The sequence below is a fragment of the Aquarana catesbeiana genome, linkage group LG03 (genome assembly GCF_042186555.1).
Source record: "Aquarana catesbeiana isolate 2022-GZ linkage group LG03, ASM4218655v1, whole genome shotgun sequence".
Lineage (NCBI taxonomy): Eukaryota > Metazoa > Chordata > Amphibia > Anura > Ranidae > Aquarana > Aquarana catesbeiana.
In genome coordinates, this window is record NC_133326.1 from 404070072 (window position 1) to 404095841 (window position 25770).

The 25770-nt window shown below is 40.9% G+C and overlaps 1 protein-coding gene across 6 annotated transcripts in view; it reads left to right on the forward strand.

The window, feature by feature from the left end:
• The window catches only part of TENM2 (teneurin transmembrane protein 2), a 2056834-nt gene that overhangs the window by 930763 nt on the left and 1100301 nt on the right, over positions 1-25770 (forward strand). For 3 of the 6 annotated variants that reach the window (XM_073620699.1, XM_073620700.1, XM_073620702.1), the window contains one exon: positions 18155-18316. The exons of the other annotated variants lie outside the window; for them this stretch is intronic. In XM_073620699.1, the coding sequence (XP_073476800.1) occupies positions 18155-18316 (162 nt within the window). The remainder of the gene's footprint in view (positions 1-18154; positions 18317-25770) is intronic. 6 annotated transcript variants of the gene reach the window in all.

Consider the following 25770-nt stretch of genomic DNA (forward strand, 5'->3'; position numbering starts at 1 on the left):
AATAATAGCGGGTGTCACGCCTATATCCGCGCTTGCTGCAGACATGACATCTTTTTTGGGGGGGTTTGTTGGGTAGGGGTACTCGGGAGGACATAAAAATGCCTCTCATGCAGCCGACTGCATTTGGTTGGGGATGTGAATGGGGGAAGTACGGGTGCTGCAGAAGCGGTGGGTTCCCAATCAGGATTGGCGAATGCAGCAGGAAGGGCATTATGAGCACGACGGGCCTGTGTTTGTCTTCTTCTTGGTGGCAGCGGGACACTACTTGTGCTTGCCACCTCACCAGCTTGAACTGCACTTATGGGACTCGCCACATCACCAAGTGTTACTGCAGTGCTGGTTTGACAATAACTGCGAACGCTGCAGTTATGCGTTTAGAGTTTTGTAAGTGACAGTGATCGATCGATACTGCACTTGGGTGGGCTGGGCTGGGCTGGGCGGAGGGGCAAAATGCAGGTGCTAGCAGGTATCTGGGCTGATCCCGCTAACGCTGCGTTTTTGGGAACCCTAAACTGCTGGGGATGCTAGTATAGATCTGATCGGATCAGATATTGATCCATTCAGATACTATACCACTAAGGGAGGTGTACGGTGCGTGCGTGGGTATTAGCGGTACTGGCACTAACCTGACGCTGCTTGGGGCTAGTGTTTGCCAGTTCACCAAAACGCTACCAAAAAAACAGTTAGCGATCGCAGGGATCAGGCCTGACTCTGCGAACGCTGCAGTTATGCGTTTAGTGTTTTGTAAGTGACAGTGATCGATCGATACTGCACTTGAGTGGGCTGGGCTGGGCCGGGCGGAGGGGCAAAACGCAGGTGCTAGCAGGTATCTGGGCTGATCCCGCTAACACTGCGTTTTTGGGAACCCTAAACTGCTGGAGACGCTAGTATAGATCTGATCGAATCAGATATTGATCCGTTCAGATACTATACCACTAAGGGAGGCGTATGCTGCGTGCGTGGGTGTTAGCGGTACTGACGCTAATCTGACGCTGCCTGGGGCGACGCATATCACCGCTGGGTGATCAGGGGGCTAAATCTTTATTCGGTAATAAACGGCGGGTGCCCTGACACTATAAAAAATAAACGAACTAACCAGTGTCACCCGTAACAGTTATACGGGGATCAGTGGTGAAAGGGTTAACTAGGGGGCAATCAAGGGGTTAAAACATTTATTAGATAGTATATGGGGTCCCTGTCGCTATAAAACACTGACGGCGAACCTAAATATTTAGCTCCCTAACTAGCGTCACCAGTGACACTAATACAGCGATCAGAAAAATGATCGCTTAACGACACTGGCGATGGGGGGTGATCAAGGGGTTAAAACTTTATTAGGGGGGTTAGGGGGGTACCCTAGACCTAAAGGGGGCTAACAATAACTGCCCTACCACACTAACTGTCACAAACTGACACCATGCAGTAATCAGAAAAAAAAAAAAAACTGCTTGGTGACAGTGTGACGGGGGGGAGGGGTGATTGGGGGGGTGATCGGGGGACGATCGGGGGGGATCGGGGGTGTAATGTGTGCCTGGCATGTTCTACTGTGTGTGTATGTGTTGTGCACTCACAGTGATGTCTTCTCTCCTCGGCGCTGGAACGGAAAATACCAAGCCGAGGAGAGATGACAGCATTTCCTTTGCTGCTGTTTGGCATACAGCAAAGGAAGATTCTTATTGGCTGGGAGCGATCGCGAGGGGGGGCCACGAACAGATGGTCTCCCCCTCACCTCTCATCGCTCCCAGTCACAAGGCGACCGCCTCGGGCACCGGGGGGGGTCCAATCGGACCCCCAGCCCGCGGGAGGCAGATCACGTATATATACGTGATTCTGCCTGCCCGTGCCATTCTGCCGACGTATATCGGCGTGAGGCGGTCGTCAAGTGGTTAATACAGTAGGAATCAGAGGGCCCTGCTTCTTAGTGCTTACAATCTAAGAGGAAAGGTCAAGAGATACAAGTGGTAATATCTGTGGGTGATGTGCTGATTGAGAAGATAAATGTACAGTTGTTAGGTGGGGCCAGATAGGCTTCTCTGAAGAAATTCGTTTTCAGGGATCGTCTGAAAGTGGATAAAGTAGGAGAAAATCGGACAGATTGGGGTAGTGGGGTAATACAATAATTTTAAAAGACAATATTGCCTAAATGAAAGCATTGTTTGTCCTGAAAAAATGAGCAAGAGTGGTTTAAGAAGAATTACAGGTTTAGCCAAAAAAATTAATTTAATGCACATAACCATACTAAAAAAAAAGGACCTGGGGATATCTGCCTAAATCCTCAAAATGTAATTAAACTTCACTGGCAAATCTAATAGTCATAGTTAGTTGTTGGCATATGAGTTTTAGCCTCTCTCTATAGGAAGATGAAGGAAGGGGGTTATCTTAGGGGTGCAACGGATCAAAAAACTCATGGTTCGGATCGTTCCTCGGATCAGGAGTCTCCCCCACTGTAACGTCCACGTCATCTCCCCCACTGTAATATCCAGGTCATCTCCCCCACTGTAATATCTGCAATCTCCCCCACTGCAATAATATATTAGCAGGGTATTGCAGGGTATTAGCAGAGTATTGGCAGAGTATTGCAGAGTATTGGCAGGGTATTGGCAGGGTATTGGCAGGTATTGCAGAGTATGGCAGAGTATTGCAGAGTATGGCAGAGTATTGGCAGGGTATTGCAGAGTATTGGCAGGGTATTGCAGTGTATTGGCAGGGTATTGCAGAGTATTGGCAGGGTATTGCAGAGTATTGACAGGGTATTAACAGGTTATTGCAGAGTATTGGCAGGGTATTGGCAGGTATTGCAGAGTATTGCAGAGTATTGCAGAGTATGGCAGAGTATTGCAGAGTATGGCAGAGTATTGGCAGGGTATTGAAGAGTATTGGCAGGGTATTGCAGAGTATTGGCAGGGTATTGGCAGGGTATTGGCAGGGTATGGCAGAGTATTGGCACTGCTGCCATCTGATCTCTCCCCTCCACTGTACAGATCAATACACAGAGGGGAGAGAGGAACCGGTGTCATGACATGATGCCGGTTTGTTTACAAGTGATTGCTCCGTCATTTGACGGAGCGATCATGTGGTAAACGGCCGCCGGGTGTACCAAGATGGCCGCCGCTCCGGAGCTAGGCCGAAGCCGCGGCCTTTCCTAAGGCCGAGGCAGCGGCACACTCCGCTGAGCGCATGTGTGCTGATCCAAACAGGCTGAACCGTTCGGATCACGGATCTGTGATGATCCGTTGCACCCCTAGTTATCATTCTACAGTATTGTTCTATTGCATGATATTTTCCTGTTGGTGCTGTATATCGAATACTTACTATATCCACAGCATCATGTGAGGGGAGAAAATGCAAAATTTCACCTTTCCTGATCTGATTCAGATCTTCTCTAAGTGATTTGTGATAGGGGAAAGGGAAATCACACAGAAATTCTGAATATTTACATTTTTAGAATGCAAGGGACTTTTTGAACTACAGTTTATGCTTCTAAAGAATGGGAAGTGTTTTCACACAGAGAAAGTTGTTGTTGTTTCTCTTCAATTTCAAATGACAGTATGGAAATAAATAAGATTTCCTCAAAGTTCTACCTTAAGTCACATTTCCCCTTCCATACATAGAATTTTACCTCCAGCCACTATTGTAGCTCTGTAATCATTATTGCCCAATAATAAATTGCCTAATACATTTTTTACAATTCAAGCAGCATAAGTACCTGAATTTGATATGGTATCAGTCTCTTGCAGTCTAATGTGCATGCTGTACTGCAAGGCAAATGCCCTGTACACACGACCGATTTTGCCATCACAATAAATTCTGAAGGTTTTTACGACGGAATTCCGCTCAAGCTGTCTTGCATACACATGGTCACACCAAATTCCGATCATCCAGAATGCGGTGACATACAACACTTACAACGGGACTAGAAAACGGAAGTTCAATAGCCAGTAGCCAATAGCTTCCATCTCGTACCTGCTTCAGAGCAAACGTAGTTTTTGATGCGTCGGAACAGCATACAAACGAGCAGTTTTTCCGACAGTAATTTGTTTCGTTGGGAAAATATAGAACATGTTCTCTATCTAAGTCCGTCTGAATTTTCGACAGAAAAAGTCCGATGGGGCATACAAACGGTCGGAATATACGGAATATACGATGAGCTGCTCCTATCGGACTCTTTCTGTCGGAAATTCCACTCGTGTACGCAGCATAAGACATGGAGAGGAGGAGTGACAAAGAGATGAGTTTATCAATCTGCTGCTTCTCTTTTCACTCATTCATAGGATGGTGGGGTGGAGACCTATAAGTGAAAGTGAAACTGTAGCAGAGAAAGATTGAGTCTCCCTTTTCTGCTAGATAGGGCTGTGCAAATCTCATAACTGAATAAACTGAAATACAAATTATTTGGGAGGTTATATATCTTTCATATATTTATTGAATCTGTGTATTTAGCTGTCTGCCTGGAGCTTTACTCTGTAATGCTATTCATAATTGGTCCTTCATTTTAACTCTTGGTTGGTAGATCAGATACATCATAGCAGTTCATAAACAAGACATATACTTCTGGATTTATAGCCAATGATTTTAAAAGTTTTAGTTTGTTCTAGGACCTATAGCATTTAGCTTGATAATCCTAGCTTCTAAGGTAATAGTGCCAGAGTTATTTCAGAAACATTTTTTTCTTACACTCGCATGTTAAATTTCAACTTTAAAACAAATGTCTAAACACATGAAAATGCAGAATGTTCTAATTTCCATACATTGCTGAAATAACTAAGCCTCAATTTAATCCTCAATTTCCAATGTACTAGTTTTCTTAGCATCAGATCCCTGCTGGCAGTAAGAAGCAAGAGGTCCGCTTATATAGCATCCTGATTGGCATCAAACTGTTAACATTTATTTGTGCCCACACATATATCAGTAGCAGTGGGATTTTTTCACCAGATGTTCAATAACCTACTAATGAGATGGGAACTCCCACCTACTCACTTAACAGTTTTTTTCTAATCATTTCCATACACATGAAACCTTTATAAAGTCATAATCATGCAACTAGTCTTTGTGCAACATGAAGCAATGGATAATGTGTCTGCCTTTTATTGGCTGCATTGATCACATATTGTATATTGATGTTAATTCTTATCAGGGGGGCAGGGTCTGATCTGAACATATAGTATGTAAAGTACTGCGTAAATTGTCAGTGATATATAAATGCTTATAATAAATGCCTGTAATAATCATTCTGTTGAATATGCAGAGCTAACCATATTTTACATTAGGAGCTAAAGCAAAACACAATTCACAAAACACACAGACAGATTTACATACACTGAACACACCATACCAAAAACATAAGAGCACTCAATAAAATTTCTAATATACTGTACACATGAAAATACTGTATGATACAATGTCTCAATTCAGTCTTTAAGTTTTTTTTTTATTGTGTTTGGTTTTTAAAGTAAATTTGATCCTATTTGCTTGATACCTCTGGAGGTTCGGGAGTCCTATTCCACCACTTTGGCAGAACTAGTTTAGCCCACCCCACTCTTGCTACCTTAGTTCCCCATAGAAAGGTTCTGTACATGCGTTTATAGGCTGTAAAGAAGGAGGGTGGTAGGCGGATCGGTATAGTCTGCAGTTTGTACAGTAAACGGGGAAGGACCATCATTTTCACAATTAAGGCTCGCCCAAACCACGAGATGGTGGGGGCCTCCCGCCGAAGTAGATCTTGCTGTATAAGTCGCAATTCTGCCAGAAAGTTCATATCGTAAAGATCTTTAAGTTTACTAGGGAGCTGGATGCCTAGGTACTTAATGGCGTCTGAACACAAATCCTATTTGCTTGATACTATCAATTTCCAAAAACTAATTTTAGAAAAGCATTCATACCAGGCCCAGGGCTAGAGTTCGAGTTAATGGCCACCTGTCGGACGCCTTCCCCATCCATGATGGAACCCGACAGGGATGTCCCCTGTCCCCATTGCTGTACATCCTCACACTGGAACCCTTCCTCTGGTGTATCCGAGCCCATCCAGATATAAAAGGGATCGAAGTGCATCAGCGGGAATATAAGATTGAGCTTTCGCAGACGATATATTATTATTTCTTTCATCCCCGCTGACGTCTCGTCCTAACCTAATGCCAATTCAAGAGCAGTTCAAGATTATTTCAAACCTGAAAATCAATCTCTCAATGTCTCACTGCCCCCACGGACGGTACAAATCTGTCAGGAAAATTTCCCCTTCAGTTGGAAAGCAGACGCCATTAAGTATCTAGGCATCCAGCTCCCTAGTAAACTTAAAGATCTTTACGATATGAACTTTCTGGCAGAATTGCGACTTATACAGCAAGATCTACTTCGGTGGGAGGCCCCCACCATCTCGTGGTTTGGGCGAGCCTTAATTGTGAAAATGATGGTCCTTCCCCGTTTACTGTACAAACTGCAGACTATACCGATCCGCCTACCACCCTCCTTCTTTACAGCCTATAAACGCATGTGCAGAACCTTTCTATGGGAAACTAAGGTAGCAAGAGTGGGGTGGGCTAAACTAGTTCTGCCAAAGTGGTGGAATATGACTCCCGAACCTCCAGAGGTACTACTGGGCAGTGCATCTAACTCGGGTGGTTGATTGGCGGATCCATACTAAATATAAGGGTTGGGTTCTACTAGAAAAATTAATTTCAGGTACCGAACTTCAGTACACTCCGTGGTTTCCAAAGACACACGTTCCGACTAATGTTCAATCTCACCCTCTCATAGGGGCAACCTTACAAGCTTTCGATAGTGTAAAGTCCATTCACTTTCCAATTCACATTGTGCGATCAAACCAATCTGAAATAACCCAGACTTTCCCCCGGGTCTGGAGGGGACCTTCCTAGCAGCAGAATGGCCATATAAAGAAATGCAGGCTAAGCACTTTTTCTCCAGAGGAAGGTTTCTTCGACAAGGAGAGCTCGCAACGTTGTCAAATACAAAGTCTTTCCCCTACTGGGCTTATATTCAATTGAAGCATTTCTTGGACAGCCCCTCGAATAGAGGTGATTTCGCAAAGAACCCTACCTTTTTGGAATCGCTATGCTCTAGCTCCTGTCCCCAGAGTCATCTAATTTCAGGGCTTTATGCCACAATGTTTGGGGAACCTTATGCTTACCTGGGGTCGGAGCATGCCCTGTGGGAGACCGAGCTGGGCATGGTGATTGAAGAGGAGGCCTGGGATAAAGATCTATACATCCACAAGGGCTCTTTGAACGTTCATACTCAGGAGAACGGTTACAAAGTCAAAAAGGTGGTATAGAACACCGGAAATGCTACATAAATTCATCCCGATGGTCTCTGACCAGTGTTGGAGATGTGAACAGGGTACTGACACGTTCCTTCATATCTGGTGGACATGCCCTCTGATTCAACCGTGTTGGTGCAAGGTCCACGAAGTCGCAACAGAGATATCCTCGCTTCCATTGGAATTTTCACCAGCGCAGTACCTCCTCCACATCTCCAAAATCTCCCGTAAAAAATACTACAGGTCAATAGCTATGCACATAATTAATGCCGCTAAGCTTTGTCTTCCGGTACACTGGAGATCCAAATTGCCCCCTCAACGAAAGAATGGACGACTCGGATCAATCGAATAGCAGCAATAGAGGAATTGATTTGCATTGCACAGGACAGAATAACACATTATTCGAGAATATGGGCACCATGGCTCGAATACCAAAGCACGCAGAGTTATAAAGACTTGTGTCAGGACACTTAAATATCCCAGCAGATTTCACAATAACTAGAGCATACTGAGGAGGGTAGTTGGTGGGAATCCCACCCCCTCCTCACATGCCTCACTTATAGTGCTACCCCTACCCCCCCTCTTCCCCTTCCCTCTCCACTTTCTTACCCCCCTCTTCCTTGTTCCCTCTTCCCTTTTCTCTTCTCTCCCCCTTTCTTCTTCTCCTTTACTCTTAGTTCTCTGGTGCTTTAATGAAAAGCTGAGGAGTTGCAGACCGGCATAATAGCCGGACACATATCCTATCCCTTGCCTATCTTATAATATCTATAGACATATTACTGGTCACTTCTATAAGGAGTTTTATACTCCAAGGTACACCTAGCCAACTTGAACGGTGCTCCTCAGGGATACACGGGCCTTATTGTAGCTGATCCAATAATAAATCTAGAAGCAACAAAGGTCGACACATGCCTTCTTAAGTTTGAATTCTATGCATCTTCTAGTTGGATTATTATCTACTTGTAACATGATTATGTGTTATGTGATGTTATTTGTATTGTCTACGAAAATTCATAATAACATTTTTTTTTGTGGAAAAAGAAAAGCATTCATAAATTTAAAGTACTATTTCAGCCGATACTGATTTTTATTTTGTTTTTGGTTAGAGGAAGGAATGTTTGAAACCATTGTTGGGTGTCTCTCGTGTCCCTACTTTTCTCAGTGAAAACACAGGAGGTGAGGGAAAGTCTTCCTATTGGCTACACAAACAACAACAAACATGTAGTGCTTCCCCAAAAACAAAACATAAATCTTTTATAAACATAAACTTAAAAAAGATGCCTGCTACCCTGTGAGGTGAACCAATGAAGCTGCCCTCCTTTTAGTGAAATATCGTTAAACATCAAACCCAAAAAAAGAAATCAGCACTAATACAACTTCAACACATAACATTAAAATCAACTAGAAAAAGTCCATATATGTAAAGTCTGTAAATAAACATGGTATATACCACACCATAGAATGTGATCTTATTTTTGAGGAATGATCTTCCTCTAAAGCACCAAATACCACCACCAATGTGAGAAATGCCCCCTCACTGTCGCTCCAGTGACCTCTAAGTGGATAAAGGTCAGCAAGTGCTTTGGGATATTTGATAATCCATCTGAAACAATTGCAGTCTCACCATCAGATCTTCCAATATCATCCTAAATCAGTTACTCTCTTTCCAGAGGATTTCACCACCATAAACCAAAGAAAATATTATAGTGTAGTAATTTATTTCACCAGATTTAAAGCTCACAAAAAGTACTTCACTTAACTGTGCCCTGACTCGGCACAAATGTTTACAGCCTTTTGTTTAAAAGCCACCACTTGTCCTTCTTGAGATCGTCATGATGTCCAACTAGTTTTACAAATTGTGTCTTTAGGAAAGCCACCTACTGTACACCACAGGAAGCCATATGTTCCATTAAACACTAGTCCTAAAGTGATTGTAAACCCTTATTTTTTTTAATGACAAACAGAGCAGCCCCGATCTTCCTCTTCTAGGGTCCCACGCTAGCAGTCCTGGCTGCTCCACCCACCGAGTGCCCCCATAGTCCATAAACACAGAGTGTGGTTCAGCCCTGCCCCTGCTTCCCCCACACTGGCTGTGATTAACAGTAGAGTTGGGAGAACAGTTCAAGCTAAGCAAAAGTTCGGGCTGAACATCTCCTGTTGATCCGTCCGTCAAACACCCGAATTTGCGGGACGCTCGGCAGTATGATCGTCCGCCAAGCGCCCCACAATGCACTGCGCACACCATAGTGATTAGCTGGTTGTTAAGGAGTAGGCCAGGAAGCCTTCCACTGCATCCTTAGATGAATCATAAGCTGTCAAAGGGTTTCCCAGCTGACAGCTGAATGAAAAAAAATCCATTGCTGGCAATAGAAAATAGTGAAAAAATGGTATGGAATTTAAAGGGAACCCCATGCCAAAATAAAAAAACAGTGGGGGGGGGGGTCCCCCCGAAATCCATGCCAGACCCTTATCCGAGCATGCAGCCCGGCAGGCCAGGAAAGGGGGATGAGCAAGCAACCCCCCCTCCTGAACCAAAACAAGGACACATGCCCTCAGCATGGGGGGTGCTTTGGGCCCCCCACCCCAAAGCACCTTGTCCACATGGTAACGGGGACAAAGGCCTCTTACCGCCAACCCTGGGCGGTGTTTGTGGGGGCCTATCAGAATCTGGAAACCTCCTTTAACAAAAAACAATGTCCCCGATGTAGATTGATCGTCAATCATGACCCCCCCAAAAAAAAATGCTCCGTCAGCATCAAAGGCTTACCACCAAATGCCTGCTCTGCTGTTTGACAGTTCTAAAATAGATAAGGGGCAGGGCCACCTGGTAACATCACCTGGTGGCACCGCTTCCCCTTGTGACATCATTGACCCAGCATGCACCATGCGTTACATGCATTATTTGTTTAGTGTGGATCTATAATTTATTCCCTATTTTCGTTCTTAATTTATTTTTTATATGTGCTTGTTTTCAGTATAATACTGTGTAATATTTTTAATATTATTCTTGGTGCATGAGTGTTTGATTTTCTCCTTTGTTTTACATATAAAGAAAAATAAGAGGCCTTGTTAAGATAGAAATTTGCATTAGATGCAAACCCCACCTGCTCTGAGATCCATTTGAACATGACTTTGTAAAACTGCAAGAATGACTCTTTCTGTGGAAATTGGTAAGGCTTAATGACACTTTTCTGGTGATAGTTTCTTTTAGAGTTATCTGGGCCTAATTTGAGCAAGCTTTTGTGCTAGTGACAGTAACATTACTGACCCAGGCAACAAATTCAGGTAGCTATAACCACCACCACTTTAATAAACTGTCACTAGTACATGTATTAGGAAACTTGTGGTAATTAGGAACAGCTCTGAGCTGGCATACAGAGGTACGCCAGTGCTCAGAGTGGGGCATGCCTGTGCTGAGAGTTGTCTTGTACCATATGTGACAGCTTCCCGCACAATCCTCTATCCCTGGCCCCATGTCAGCTGGGATAAACAAAGACACTGGGGATAGTGGTACAAAGCCTATATTTAGGAACTACCATCTCACAGGGGAAGCAGACCTGATGGGAGACCAGTCCCCACAGCTGCAGTGTCTGTTGGGTTGGCAGACACTGATTGAGAACTGAGAGAATAGCACCCTATCGGGTCTGCCTTGTTTTCGATTGACAAAATGTGGCAGTGGGAAGATTCACAACAAGACTAAATAGCAACTATGGATCCGCCCACTGCCATGTGCTGTCACTCAACAGCAAGACACACTTGATGGGCAAAATCCTCTCTATTCCTCATCTGGCTCTACCAACCACACTACAGAACTCCTCAGCCATGCACATGTAATGGATGCAGTGGCTGGAAGGTGATGCAAAGAGGACACAATGTCCAGTATGGGCAATCTGACCTCAGTGCTGGCCTCAATCAGATTCATGTACATGATAAACAAGGTGCAAGCACTGGCAAAATCAATGCAGAGGCTCAATGGAATTCTAAGCCTGCATCCGCAAGGATGTTTAACTACAATTCTTGCTGCTGGGGTTGACAGCTGTGCGTGTACAGCAATGACAAGCTATTGGCAACCACAGCTATTCATTCCATGTTTGCACAACCAGCAATCACTTTCTGTTTCCAGCTTTGATCACTACAGACCATCCTGTCTAAAGGATGACAATGCTGCTGTGCAATTTCACTGCAGAATGAACATTGATGTCACCCTTTTGGAGAAAGGGGAAAAATAATAGATCTACTTTCAGGATCAACAGGCAACTATGTTTTGAGGACTCAAATATATATATATATATATATATATATATATATATATATATATATTTTTTTGTACATAACTCATCTTTAAGCACTAACAGAGCAACAGATGGTCTTAACATGGAACCCCTCTAATCCTGGCCACACTTGTGCCCACAGTTCCTATTCCACTGATGTACCATTATCAGCACGGTTTGTTATCCAATTAGTGGCATGATCAAGTAAATACATGATCAGCAGCCAAACTTTTAAAAATATTATATTATTATTTTAAATTAGGATGTATGGATCACTTTATTGATAAAATTACAGATATTCAGAAAAGGCAGTCTCGACAGTTTGGTTAATTTATGAACTCATTACCGTAAGTTTGTCACAGGGAAACATTTAACTTGCTAATGGTGGAATTAAGATAGACTTGTATGTAGAAGCAGCAGAATGACATGGACCTTGTAAAATATGTTATGTCCGCTGCAAGTAAATGTTCTATTATCAATAGCCTGCTAGGATGAGATGAACATTCTAGCACAAAGCAGTGTGTAGTATTTTAAAGATTTTGGAAAGATTCAATTGTAGATAAAGAAATCTAGGTTATAAAAAGTTATGGAAAAAACATTTTTGTATGAACGCTTTCATTAGATCAGAAAAGATAGCACACTTATGGGGAAATATTTCTAATAAATAAATGAATGAAACAAGTAAAATGCAGAATCATAAAAATAAAGAGCTTTAAATTCTTGAATAAATCAGTCAGAAAGAGCTTTTTCAATGCACATTATTATTTTCAGAAACAGTCTTTGACACTCGGAGACACAATATTTCATAATCCAGTACTTAATTTGCATTGTTTTCTCATCAAGAAAAGCATGTTAGCATTTGCAAGCTATGGGTCGCACATGGAATGTGAAAACTCGTAATAAACGTAATCTGATTTTTCAAACGTTCTACACATTAAGTATTAGAATGTCTTAATCATCAGCAAACACAGAAAGGTATAAGGCTGGCCGCAGGCAGCTGTTATTTCCTCTAGGATCAGAGAAACACTAGCACTGAGTAACAAATATATTAGGATCTATACAGTGATTTTTGTTTCCTGAATACACTCGACTATTATATTCTATTTATGCATTTTTTCATATACTGTACTACTTTGGGCATGCAATTCATTCTTGAGAAATGTGCTGGCTGCTTAGTGTAACCCAACAAAACCATCTTGTAAATAGGTCAGATTTTATAGATAGTAAAAATACAGGGATATTGAGTTAATTAAAAGGTATAAAAAACCGTGCAGAAATCTGTCATCTTCTGGCTACAAAAGACATCATTTACCACTGAAAAAATTGGTTTATGTCGGCCCAATTTAAGGTCTTGTATGTTTTGCTCTTTCTGTATGCCCCTTAAAATAAGCCATTAAAAATATTTTAAAATAAAAAGGCATACCTTTTTTTGGCCAGACGTTTAGGAGAGAATGGGTGTTAAACCAATGATTAAGTATCTGAACATTTTTTGTATATATTTTTGGACTATAGTATATCTCTTGCATTTTGTCCTAAGCACATCTCAGAGGCTTCTTTCTATGGGAGAGCAGTCTAACCTGAGTTATTGCACTCTGCTTCATATTTTCCACTACAGACAGCAAGACTAATCTCACTTTGGATCCAGTGCCTCCAACCCATGACTCCATTAGCTAAAGAACTTCTCTGATGTTGGTTTTATTTTTCAATTGAGGACATGACATACTAGTCACCAAGGGCAGTTGGACTGAGCTTAGACCACAGATGTTAGAGCCCTATAGCGAGGTAAAAGAAGCATCAAAAAGCAAGAGAGTTGTCTGGCTTGTAAATATAGAAGCTGGAAACTGTAGCACCCCCTGTTAGGCAGGTATTTTAGTCTTACCTTTTTAAATAGCTAACAGGTTCACTTTAAAAAAAGGAATTTCATGGATTAGTTATCATGGTTAAGTTGCAATGTGTTTGCATTTTTTTTGTGAATATGACAAAAACAAATGCAAAATTCTGTTTTCAGACCTAATTCCACACTGGCTGGTCTATGCAGCCATGGAGAGGCTCCAATATTCCCTGCAATGTTCTAAAATGTAGCGGGGAAGAGAGAATATGCATTGGACAGAAATTCCAGCTCCATTGCAAAGGTTTCAAATAAATGGCCAATGTGTGGAACTTTTCGCAATATAAATAAATAAACAAAGAGATTTTGGAATGGGGTGTTGTTGCTGGTGTTCCTTTTTAAACAAGAAAAGACATCTCTATGAGTATTTCAGTAAAATAAATAACTTTAGCAGTGGTCCACAAAATATACTTACCTAAGATTATTACCAGGAGAAACACCAACTGCTTTAGCACTTATTGTATATATCCCATCACTTCCCTCTCCCACTTCACTGCTGCTGCTCTGTATTGTGAAAAAGGAGATCTTCCTCATCTTGTATCTGTAGCTATAATATAAAATGGTAGGGATGAGCTTTTGGTTCAGGTCTAACTTGAGTTCAGTCTGAATCCAGTCTTTTTGATGATTTAGCAAACAAGCTTGCCATATATGGCCAGCTTACTCACATGAACCTCTTGCTGCACAAACATCAGCCTTAAATCTGACATTTAGTAGTTGGTAGTGACTTGTATACATACAGAAGCCGATGAGGATCCTGGGTGACATAATTGGCCAAATGTTTATGTATTATTTAAATGACAGACCCCTGGCTGGAGATCTGGCCTTTTGCAGTGGTGCCATTACTGCCCATAAAGGACAAATGCCTGCTGGCTTTGGTATGTAAACATGCCATGGGGAATCCTGGGTGATATCAATAACTAACTATGGTGATGAATATATTTAATTAGAGATGCCACCAGCATTTCTGCCTGCAGGGGTTTCTCATTGGCAATGGGAGTGAGATAGGACAACTTGATGATGAGTCTTTGTGACATTATTAAAGTTGGATTTACATCATGGGATGTTTCTTTTTTTTTTTTTTTCTAATGAAGGATTTTTTTTATGGTGTGAGTGTTTATATTTACATTTTTGTGAATGACAAACAGGGTACTATGTATCCTGTATTCACTCACTTGGAGGTGATTATCCCCTTCCCGCCGACCGAACGCACATATGCGTACTCGGCTTTCCGGGGTTATACCGGGATGATGCCCGCAGCTGCAGGCATCATCCCGGTACCGTTGTTTTTAGCGGGCGATCGGCTACCCGAGTATAACAACCGATGCGGCTAAAAGCCGCTCGGTTGTTATACCGGAGGAGCGGGAGGGGACATCCCCCCCCCTCCCGCCGCCTCCCACCGCTGTTACCGGGCCTCCCGTGCGATCGGGAGGCCCGGTGTCCAATCGGGAATCTCTGGCGGCTGGGGGCGGGCTGGAACGAAGCTGTGAGTGGCTTCATTCCAGCCTTCTAATTGTAAACGCGGAAGCGACGTCATGACGTCACTTCCCGTTTACTCGGCTGCCAATGGCGCCGAATTTAAAAAAGTATACAGTATTCAGAATCGCCGTTTTCGGCGATCTGAATACTTTGAAGTGTAAAGGAGGGATGGGGGGTCTTTTAGACCCCCCATCCCTCCATAAAGAGTACCTGTCACCACATATTACTGTTACAAGGGATGTTTACATTGCTTGTGACAGCAATAAAAGTAAAAAAAAAAAAAAAATTTTTAAACACAATTTATAAAAGTACAAAAATAAATAAAATAAATAAATAAATAAAAAAAATTTTTTTAAAGTGCCCCCGTCACCGCGAGCTCGCGCAGCGAAGAAAACGCATACGGAAGTCGCGCCCGCATATGTAAACGGTGTTCAAACCACACATGTGAGGTATCGCCGCGATCGTCAGAGCGAGAGCAATAATTCTAGCCCTAGACCTCCTCTGTAGCTCAAACCTGGTAACCGTAAAAAATTTTTAAAGCGTCGCCTATGGAAATTCATGGGTACCGTAGTTCGTCGCCATTCCACGAGTGCGTGCAATTATAAAGGGTGACATGTTTGGTATCTATTTACTGGGCGTAACATCATCTTTCACATTATACAAAAAAATTGGGGTAACTTTACTGTTTGGATTTTTTAAAATTCATGAAAGTGTCACTTTTCCAAAAATTTGCGTTTAAAACACCACTGCACAAATACCGTGTGATAAAAAATATTGCAACAATCGCCATTTTATTCTCTAGACTCTCTTCTAAAAAAATATATATAATGTTTGGGGGTTCTAAGTAATTTTCTAGCAAAAAATATGGATTTTAACTTGTAAACACCAAATTTCAAAAATAGGCTTAGTCATGAAAGGGTTATAAGGGCTCCCTCATTTTAAGATAGCCTTCCAGATTCTGATAATTCACCCATCAAAGAACAATCCCATTTGAGGGACATTGAAACAAGGTATCATGCAAGTGGTAGGCTTTGTAAACCCCTCTTATAAGGTCAACTCTGGGGTCATGTGTAGTTTATGAAAAGGGTCACTCCAATTTTTTTCTAAAACAAACTGTACACTTTTTTTTGTAAACGATGCTGGGTGCAATAAACAATGCCCCCCGCCCATGTAATTCCAACTCAATCACATTGTCCAGTGATAAACTGTCAATCATTAAGACCCATTGATATAATGAACCACCACTGCAGATCTCCTTTTTCACTACACAGAGCGGCAACAGTGCATTGGCATTAAAAAGTGATGGGATGTAAACAATAAGCGCTAAAGCAGTAATACACAATAGGCGTTTGTCCTAGCATTATTTTCAGGTGAACACATTTTTTGGAGTGCTGATAATATTATTAATTTTACTGCCAATACACTTTGAAGTGCCTTTTCACTTGTATGTACGTGTATATGGCCTCATCGAAACTGAGGATTTCATAAAGGCAGCCTTTGAAGTCCCTGGGGTTCCTTTGCAAAGAAAGTTGCAGTTTGCAAGGGAATACCCCAGAACTTAGTGAATGTGGGGAAAGTTTAACTTTGCAAAGAATATCCAATCACATTCATATAAAAAATAAATAAAATCAGCATATTTGCGTTTGGTTTTACATGCATGCATGCTTTTACGGTTCAGAGAAGCATTGTAATAATTAAATTGTGGATTATAGTGCTGCAAAGCAGAGGTAGTAATCAGTGTGTAACGATGATATGTTTATTTAAATGTAAAATACAGTATGATCATATTTTACAGTGGTGAAACATGTCAATCCAAAAAAAAAAAAAATAAGAGGGATAGAAAGCTTCACTACCTGAAGGTAATCAAAATATATGAAATAACACTGAATCTGTTTATAAATATAACCAATATAAAAGAGCTCACATACAAAAATATATAAAGAAATGTATATGCACATATCAATAATAAAAACAAGTGATAAGTGTCACTCAAAGATGACCACAATATGAGGTATAACCAAAATCCAGTGAGGAAAGTGTAAATAACATAATTAATGAAAAAGTGTTGAATTGTGATAAAAAGTGACCACAATAAGTAGAGTAATAATAAGCCCAGTGTAAATAAAGGTGAGTATCAAAAAATATAGTTCTTCGTGAAAAGTGCTTGAAAGTTGCTTCAAAATCCAGTGATCAGAGAAGGCTCAAGCAGTGTCGGTGCTTAGTCCAAAGAAATTAATTACACTCCACCAATAAGTGCAATGGCTACTCACCTTCATCAATAAGATAACAGGCATTGGATCAAACACGGGCCTCCATGGAATATGTGTCACTCAATAGGGATACTGATCAATCAACTTGCACATAGAATGACAATAATACTCCCCATGGTGTAGTATAAGTAACTGAATTTATTAAAACAAATATAGAGACTTACAGTTAAAAACACTACATCCAGATGGATCTGAGTCCTTTTTTACACTGAACTTTTTGTTACTCTACTTATTGTGGTCACTTTTTATCATTATTCAACACTTTTTCATTAATTATGTTATTTACACTTTCCTCACTGGATTTTGGTAATACCGACCGCATATTGTGGTCATCTTTGAGTGACATTTATCACTTGTTTTTATTATTAATATGTGCATATACGCTTCTATATATATTTTTGTATGTGAACACTTTTATATTGGTTATATTGAGAAACAGATTCAGCGCTATTTCATATATTTTGATTATCATGGTTTATGTATGTTGTGATACTACATGGAATATGGCAGCTTTATCCACTAAACATTAGACACTGTTTATTAACACTAGTTTGTTTTTGTTTTTTATTATTATTTATTTTGTTGTTGTTTGGTCAAACACAGAGTAGCGCACTAGTTACTCATCTTAATCTGATTACCTGAGTGTAGTATTTTTTAAAACTCAAAAAAATGAAAAGTATACATGGCACGCATGTAAAATGCGTATATGAGCACATCTGTTAAGTCTCCAGTAGGTGGTAGTATACCAGGAGGTCAGTGGTATTACAGCAGAACCTTCCAGGTGGTTGTAATGTCAGATACCAGGATCTAAGAGGTATACCAGGGAGCACACCAGGAAGAACCAGCAGTATGTAAAAAACTATTTAAAAAAAGGGAAAGGGGAAGCCCCAAAATCTAAGTGTAATATTTATTAAAAATCCATAAAATAAAGAATATTGCACTCACATGTAAAATAAAGACATATCTGTAAAACCTCCAGCAGGTGGCAGCATTCGAGGTGATCATTGGTATAGCAGCAAGCCCCTCAATCTGGATGTGATGTCAAACACTTGGAGCCAGGAAGTAAACCAGAGGAAACACCAGGAAGAACCAGAAGTCGCTCAGGCCCTGAATTTGTTTGCTAGAACCGTTTTGCGTCGAGGTGAGTAATGGGTGCAGTTTGTTTATCTATTTAGCTCTGGCACAAAACATGAAACAACATTGTCAAACTCAGTATTTCAATTTATAGGAGGTGGACAAAACATTGTGAACATCAATATTGTGGAGCTTAATTTTACTTGTCTAGGCTATAGTAAATGTATTACACATTGGGGTTGATTTACTAAAGGCATATAGACTGTGCACCTTGCAAGTGCAGTTGTACTCATTTTCCCCAGAGCTTAGTGAATGTGGTGAAGCTTCGCTTTGTAAAGAATATCCAATCAGGCGCAAGGAAAATTAAAAAAAACAGCATTTTTGCTTGCACGTGATTGGATGATAAAAAACACCAGAGCTTTTCCACATTCCCTAAGCTCTGGGGAAATTGAGGTTAAGTGCATGTGCAAAGTGCACAGTCTTTTTGCCTTTAGTAAATCAGCTCCATTAAGTTCAGCAGGGTTTAGTATAAGTTGGCAGTAAAATGGGTGACCTGTCAGACTTTTGAAGAGGACAAAGTGTTGCTGCCAGTTTAGCGGGAGCTTTTGTATCCATAACAGCCACACTGTATGGTGTTTTGTTTTTGGTCACTATTATTCTTTGCCGATGCAATCTTGCCATGCTTTGTGTATATAGTCATTACCATAGAGACTGTTTTGCCAAATACATTTTGACTATTACAATTACAGATGTTCCTTCTAAACAGAGGTAAACAATCTTTTTTTGGTAGTGTGACAAGTCACTTGTGCTAACTTCTGCTCAATAACACAATGAGTAGAACACTGGCATACAACCTTGGGAGCAAAGTCAAAGAAAAGATAAATGATAACCACTTTTTTCTCCTGCAACCTACAGAAATAAAATAAACCTGCTTTTTACTGTTATCTCTTGTCTAACTTAAAGCAGACCTTGCAGCTAAAATCTGAGGTTTGCTTTTTAAGTGTGCCCTTCTTTGCTGAAGAGCAGCATAAACATTAAAAAAAAAAGGTATGGGGGGACAAGTTAGAAAATATATTTACCTTTTACTCAACTTCCACCTTTGCTGCCTCAATGAGTGTGATGCCACAAAAATAAATCTTCAGTAAAATGAAAAATGTACAAAAAGAAAAACAGTAATTGTAATTTTTCTTCTTTATACTCCACAGCTGTGAAAACACACCTCCAGAAACGGTGTATCATCTGTTCTCCAAGACCAGACAAAACACCCCTGTGTAACAATTAGACATGTGCAATTCGTTTTGGTCCGAATGTAATTTTGGACACATTTTATGTTTTTTGAAGATTTTGATGTATCCGAATCTCTGAGTGAAATAGTAGCGAATATAGTTGAAATTAGTTTAATTACATTTTGTATCTTAATTTTCTAACAAATTCCACATTTTCAGAACAATTCATATTCGGATCGGTCGAAAAAATGATCAACCAATTCAAATTTTGTGTGAAGATTAGCTGGTAGTTATGGAGCGGGCTGGGTAGCCGTCCGCCACCTCCTTAACAACCGATAACTCATCAGCTGTCAGCAGGCTTCCCACTGGGAGCTGAAATCTAAACAATAGAATACTGCCAATTAAAAATTCTGAAAAAAAGCAGCGTGCACCCCCAATCCATACCATTCTCTTCATGTCTGGTATGCATTTTAAGGGGAACCCCATGCCAAAATAAAAAAAAAAACAAAATCCATAGCAGACGCTAATCTGAGCATGAAGCCCAGCAGGCCAGGAAAGGGGGGCAGCGAGCGCCCCCTCCTGAACCATACCAGGACACATGCCCTTGTCATGGGGGGTGCTTTGGGGCAGGGGGCTATTCCCCCATCCCAAAGCACCTTGCCCACCATGCTGATGGAGACAAGGGCCTCTTCCCCACAACCCTGGAGTGGTTGTTGTGGGTGTCTGCGGGCAGGGGCTTATCAGAATCTGGAAGCCCCTAGAAGCCTGGCCCCTCCTCTATGTAAATAAGTATGGGTTACATAGTACCCTTACCCATTCACCAAAAAAGTGTAAAAAGTGAGTAAAAACACAGCACAAGTTTTTGATAAGTCTTTTATAAAAAATAAAAAATGTCCCTCTTGTAGATCCACTGCTGGACCTGAAAAAAGGGAAATAAAAAACCTCCGGCTTTGTTGAAGGTTCCCGCCATCTGCCTGCTTCACCGCCTGACATTTCTTCAATAACTAGGGGGCAGAGTCACCGAATGATGTCAGTGGGTGACCCCACCCCCTTGTGATGTCATAGACAAGGGAATGCTGGGTCGATGATGTCACATGGGGTGGGGTCACCAAATTATGTCATTGGGTGACTCCGCCCCTTGTTATTTAATACATGTCAGATGGCAGAGAAGGCAGTCGGAAGGAACCTTCGACTAGACTGGAGGTTTTCTTTATTCCTTTTTTGGGGTCCAGCGGTGCGGTGGGCGTCATGATTGATGATGGATTTACACTGGAGGAATTTTTTTTTTTTTTTTTTTTTTTTTCAATAAAGGAATTGTCAAGAACTTATGATGGGTCTTTACTTACCTTTTACACTTTTTTGGTGAATGGGTAGGTGTACTATGTACCCCATACTCATTCACAGAGGGGGGGCCCTTGTCAAAGGGGGCTTCCAGATTCTGATAAGGCCCCTGCCCACAGACACCCACAACCACCACCCAGGGTTGTGGGGAAGGGGCCCTTGTCCCCATAAACATGGGGACAATGTGATTTGGGGTGGGGGCAGAGCCTTCACTGCCCAAAAGCACCCCCCATGTTAAGGGCACGTGGCCTGATATGGTTCAGGAGGGGGGCCACTCACTCATCCCCACTTTCCTGGCCTACTGGGCTGCATGCTCGGATAAGGGTCTGGTATTAATTTTGGAGGGGACCCCACACCTTTTTTTTAATCTTGGGAAGACTGAAAACTCCTGGGATGTACTGTATGACATCCTTTGCCTAGGCAAGAAACCAGGAAGCGACTGAATTAAAAAAAAAAAAAGTTTAAAATAAGTAAATATGATATACTTTCTTATCTATTTACTAATGTTAGCAGCATGAGGATTAAAAATAATCAATGTTGATTGGGAGAGTGAAGTTCCATTTTAAGCAGGCCTATGCCTGTCACTAGCCTATTCTGTCCCTAGAAGTTGTACTATGTTTATAGTCAGATGGAGGGGGGGCGAAAGTTGAATAATTAATACCTATATGGGAGTGGAGGTTTTCAACTCAAGAAAATTGCAAACCAAGACAGAGACAAGAAGATAAGATTAGCTCCTTGATCATCAGGCAAGGTACCAGGCAAATAAGTGTAAAGGTTCCATACACTAATCAAAATTTGGCAAGTTCAGCATAGATGGGCTAAATTACTATCAATGTGTGACTGCCCATTTTCGACAAAAGTCATTTGAGCAACTTCTGTTGTAGGGATATGCTGGGAAATATGCTGTAGGGATATGCTGGAAAAATTGTAACCTGTAACCAGCTGTTACAATAACTATTAGCAAAGCAGATGTCACGGTGGCTCATGAACGATAGATTCCTGTTTGAAAGATGACTGAAGTCAGTGGTTACCAAAGGCAACAGCAAGGCAAATATCACAGCCATGCACAGATTCATGTTTGAAAGATGATTTGATTGAAGAGGTACATGGACTTTCTCAGTACCCCAACAATTTCTTCCAAAAATGTAAATTTTATAACACAAATTAAGTTAAAAATCACAAATACATTATTAAAAGATCAGCCTCTACAATCTTGGAGAGCATTTCTCTTGGCAACTATAAAGATTTAGATCTAATATCCCAATCCCGGAGGGAGGTACAATACAAGGGTACACAAACTCCAACCATACCTACATGTTTTGCAGTGTGAGCAGCTTCCTCAGGAGGCAGATATGGAGGCATAGTTTAATAGTTGATCTAAACAGACATAATAAAACATTAACAATAATAACAACAACCACATACACAAAGCATCAGTACATTATTAAATGCCAGGCTGAGCTATAAGGTTTACCCACCACTTAGATGGCAGGAACACATGCAGAAATTAAAAGCGAAACCCTGGGGGCAGACATGGGAGCTGGCCAGTGCAAGTGACAAAACATAAAAGCAAAGGCTGCACTAAAAAAAAAAAAAAATGTATTCAGAATATAGGAAATTGATTAAAATAGGGCACATCCATAGAGCAGGAAAACCCTGGATATAGGATAAAGTAATAACCAGTAAACCAAGACATGTTTAATCCCACTGAACAGGAGAAGGGAGGCAAAAGAGTATACATGTGTATAAAATGTCCTCCAAGTCCCCAGAAGCAGTTCACTCATGGTGTCCAATAAAGGCAGTATGCCAAATCCCTAATGAAAAAAAAAAAAACGTTACTGGCTTAAATAGTGGTGGCAATATATTTTTGCAAAATAATATAACCAAGACTAAAAAGTAAATGTTAAATCCTCAGAAAAACAAAGCAAAAGGGGGAAGGAGTAAGTGCCCTAAACAGAACCCCTAAACAGGAAGGGATATCCCCTCCATTGAAATCTGGCTGCTCCAGGCTAACACACCCCCTTCCAGCCAATCAAGGTTAATTAAGTATTAAAAGATGATTGAAAGATGACTAAATGAGCAGAGTGAAAAAGACATGATGAGAAACGATAAGAGTATGATGAAATATCTTCCTGCCACACACATAAAGGGGTTTTTAAACGATGAAGGTTTTCTCTGCATTAAGGTAAAAAAACTTCTGTGCCAGAGGATCCCCCAGCCCTCTCCTTATATTTACCTGAGCCTGATCTAGATCCAGCGATGTGCACGAGAGCAGCAGCTCTCCCGGTCTGTCCCTCCTCACTGGGTAGATTGATAGCAGTTGGAGCCATTGGCTGCTGTCAATTATATTTTGTGATGAGGGAGCAGGGGCAGGGCCAAGCCACCCAGTCTATGTCAATTGACGCATACAGGACAGCTCGGAAGTGAACCTACATGAGTGCCCCCATAGGAAGCGTCATTCTATATAAGGATCTCGCTGTAGTGGAGGAGCCAGGAGCACCAGTGGGGGACCCAGGAAGAGAAGAACTGGGGCTTGTTTATTATTTTACTAATACAAAAAAAACTTTAAACAGGACATAGCACTTTAGGCAGAAATTGCCTATGCCTGCCCCTTACTCTTTTCCTATTTTACTTAAAGAGGTTGTAAAGCCTGATTTTTTAAAATAATAAACACATTATACTTACCTGCTCTGTGCAATAATTTTGCACAGAGGGGCCCTGAACCTCCTCTTCTGCGATCCCTTGCTGTTGCTCTTTTCTGTGCACCGCCATAGGAAGCCGCTTCCTATGTATGCGTACATGCGGCTATGTCTATAGATATAGACAGTACAGCTCAGAACTGCCCCTCGCTCTCTGTTTACAGGATTTGATTACCAGCAGCAGGCTCTGTAAGCAGAGAGAGAGTAGGGAGCCATTGCAGGCAGGCACAGTCTTAATCAAGATAGGATAAAGTATATAAGTATACAGTATAAAGTATATTAAAGGATAAGTTCGCTTTAAAAATTGAAAGGCAATTTTTTTGCAGGTTAACAAATGTGCATTTATTTATTTTTTCTCAGGGGCCTGAAAAGCATTGCGAATGCAATGTCAGACTTCTACCGACTTTTGGTACAGCTGTCTACCCATAACTCCTGTACAGGTAGACAGTTACTAAAGTCCAAGAAGGATCAATGGACTACAAGAGCGCTCACTAGTGCCTCACAGTTCATTCAAAACTCAGTGGCAGATGGGACTTGTATTTCATTAATTCACAGAACTCTGTGAATGAATGATGCAGCTGTGTGGACAGAGCCCCAACAAGCCTTGCTGTTTTTAAATTGTGACAATGGGTATGAGGAGAAGATCCCCTGCCCACTGTCTTGGCAAAGGGGGAAAAGGGTGGTATAGGGGGAGATTGCTAAACCTGATACATGTTGCACTCTAAGTATGGGTGTAACATGTAACATGTTCAAAAACATGAACTTATCCATTAATGCAGGGAATGCCTTTACAAAAACATTAATAGAAAAGGGGGCCATATATCTACAAAGCTATAAAATATGATTTATATCCTTTTGCCTTTACCTTCCTCTCTGAACTGATACTGTAACTAATGTACAGTAAAACAGTATAGGATCTATAAAAATATAGAAAATATGGAGAATTTTATTCTAAGTAATCACATTATAGAGTTAATAATTAGTATTAGCTATGAACTAACAGACATATTCTCACTGATACTATTCAGCCAGTCCTCATGGAAACAATCTGACTGTACCACACATCCTTAGCTGACCAACGCTAAATGTAACAAAGCATTTAGGTGAGCTAAAGGAGGCATCTGTCTGCATTGACATAAACAATCAAGTCTGAGCTTTATAAACTTGCATGTTTTTGTAAAGTTAATTTAAAGGAATTATAGTGGTAGGATTGTGTGTGCTTGTCTGACCACACTCTACTGTTCATTTTTTTCAAAAACTAAAATAGAGTAAAATAGTTGTCCAGAGCAACCACTCAGTTCTCATCCCTCAAATGTAGCACTGAATCCAAAGGGTAACAGCCACAGTTATATCCTGTTTTCAGAACTCAGCAAAGGCAATTTATCCTATACACAATACATGTGTGATGCAAAATGTCTCATTCACATAGTGCTAAGTGCATTTGCAGCTTAATGCTTATTTTAGTATGTGTGTGTGTGTTTGAATAGAATTACATGTTGAACAAAGGGTCATGTCAGCTAATTGAGCAGCAGATGCTCATGCACAAAGCATTGGACAGTGTCCTCTCCAAATATAGCTTGTCTTGAATGATTGGTGTTCGCTTGCATTAAAAAAAAATCGTAATATGTATCATGGGAACTCAATGGTCAATTGCAATATCACTCCTTTTAGATAATTAATTTATGTGTTCTATATTATTCAAGTCAATTTCCAGTGAATTGATATTAAGTGGCTGCTGGATTCAAATGGTAGTTACTCAACTGTGTATCAGTATGACTTATAAGACCTTTATCATCACTGGCTTTCTTCCCAGAATTTCCTTTTGGCCTCTCCTTAACTGTAATTATATTTATTTTAGTACTTTATTACCCGGTATATCTTATTATTTCTTAGACTACAACATGCTTAATGTTCAAAGTCCAATTGCTTGCATCCACTGCATTTAAATAATTCCAATATTTATATATATATACAGTACCTCACAAAAGTGAGTACACCCCTCACATTTTTGTAAATATTTTATTCTATCTTTTCATGTGACAACACTGAAGAAATTACAATTTGCTACAATGCAAAGTAGTGAGTGTACAGCTTGGAATAACAGTGTGAATTTGCTGTCCCCTCAAAATAACTCACCATACAGCCATTAATATCTAAACCGCTGGCAATATAAGTGAGTACATCCCTAAGTGAAAATATCCAAATTGGGCCCAATTAGCCATTTTCCCTCCCCGGTGTCATGTGAGTCATTAGTG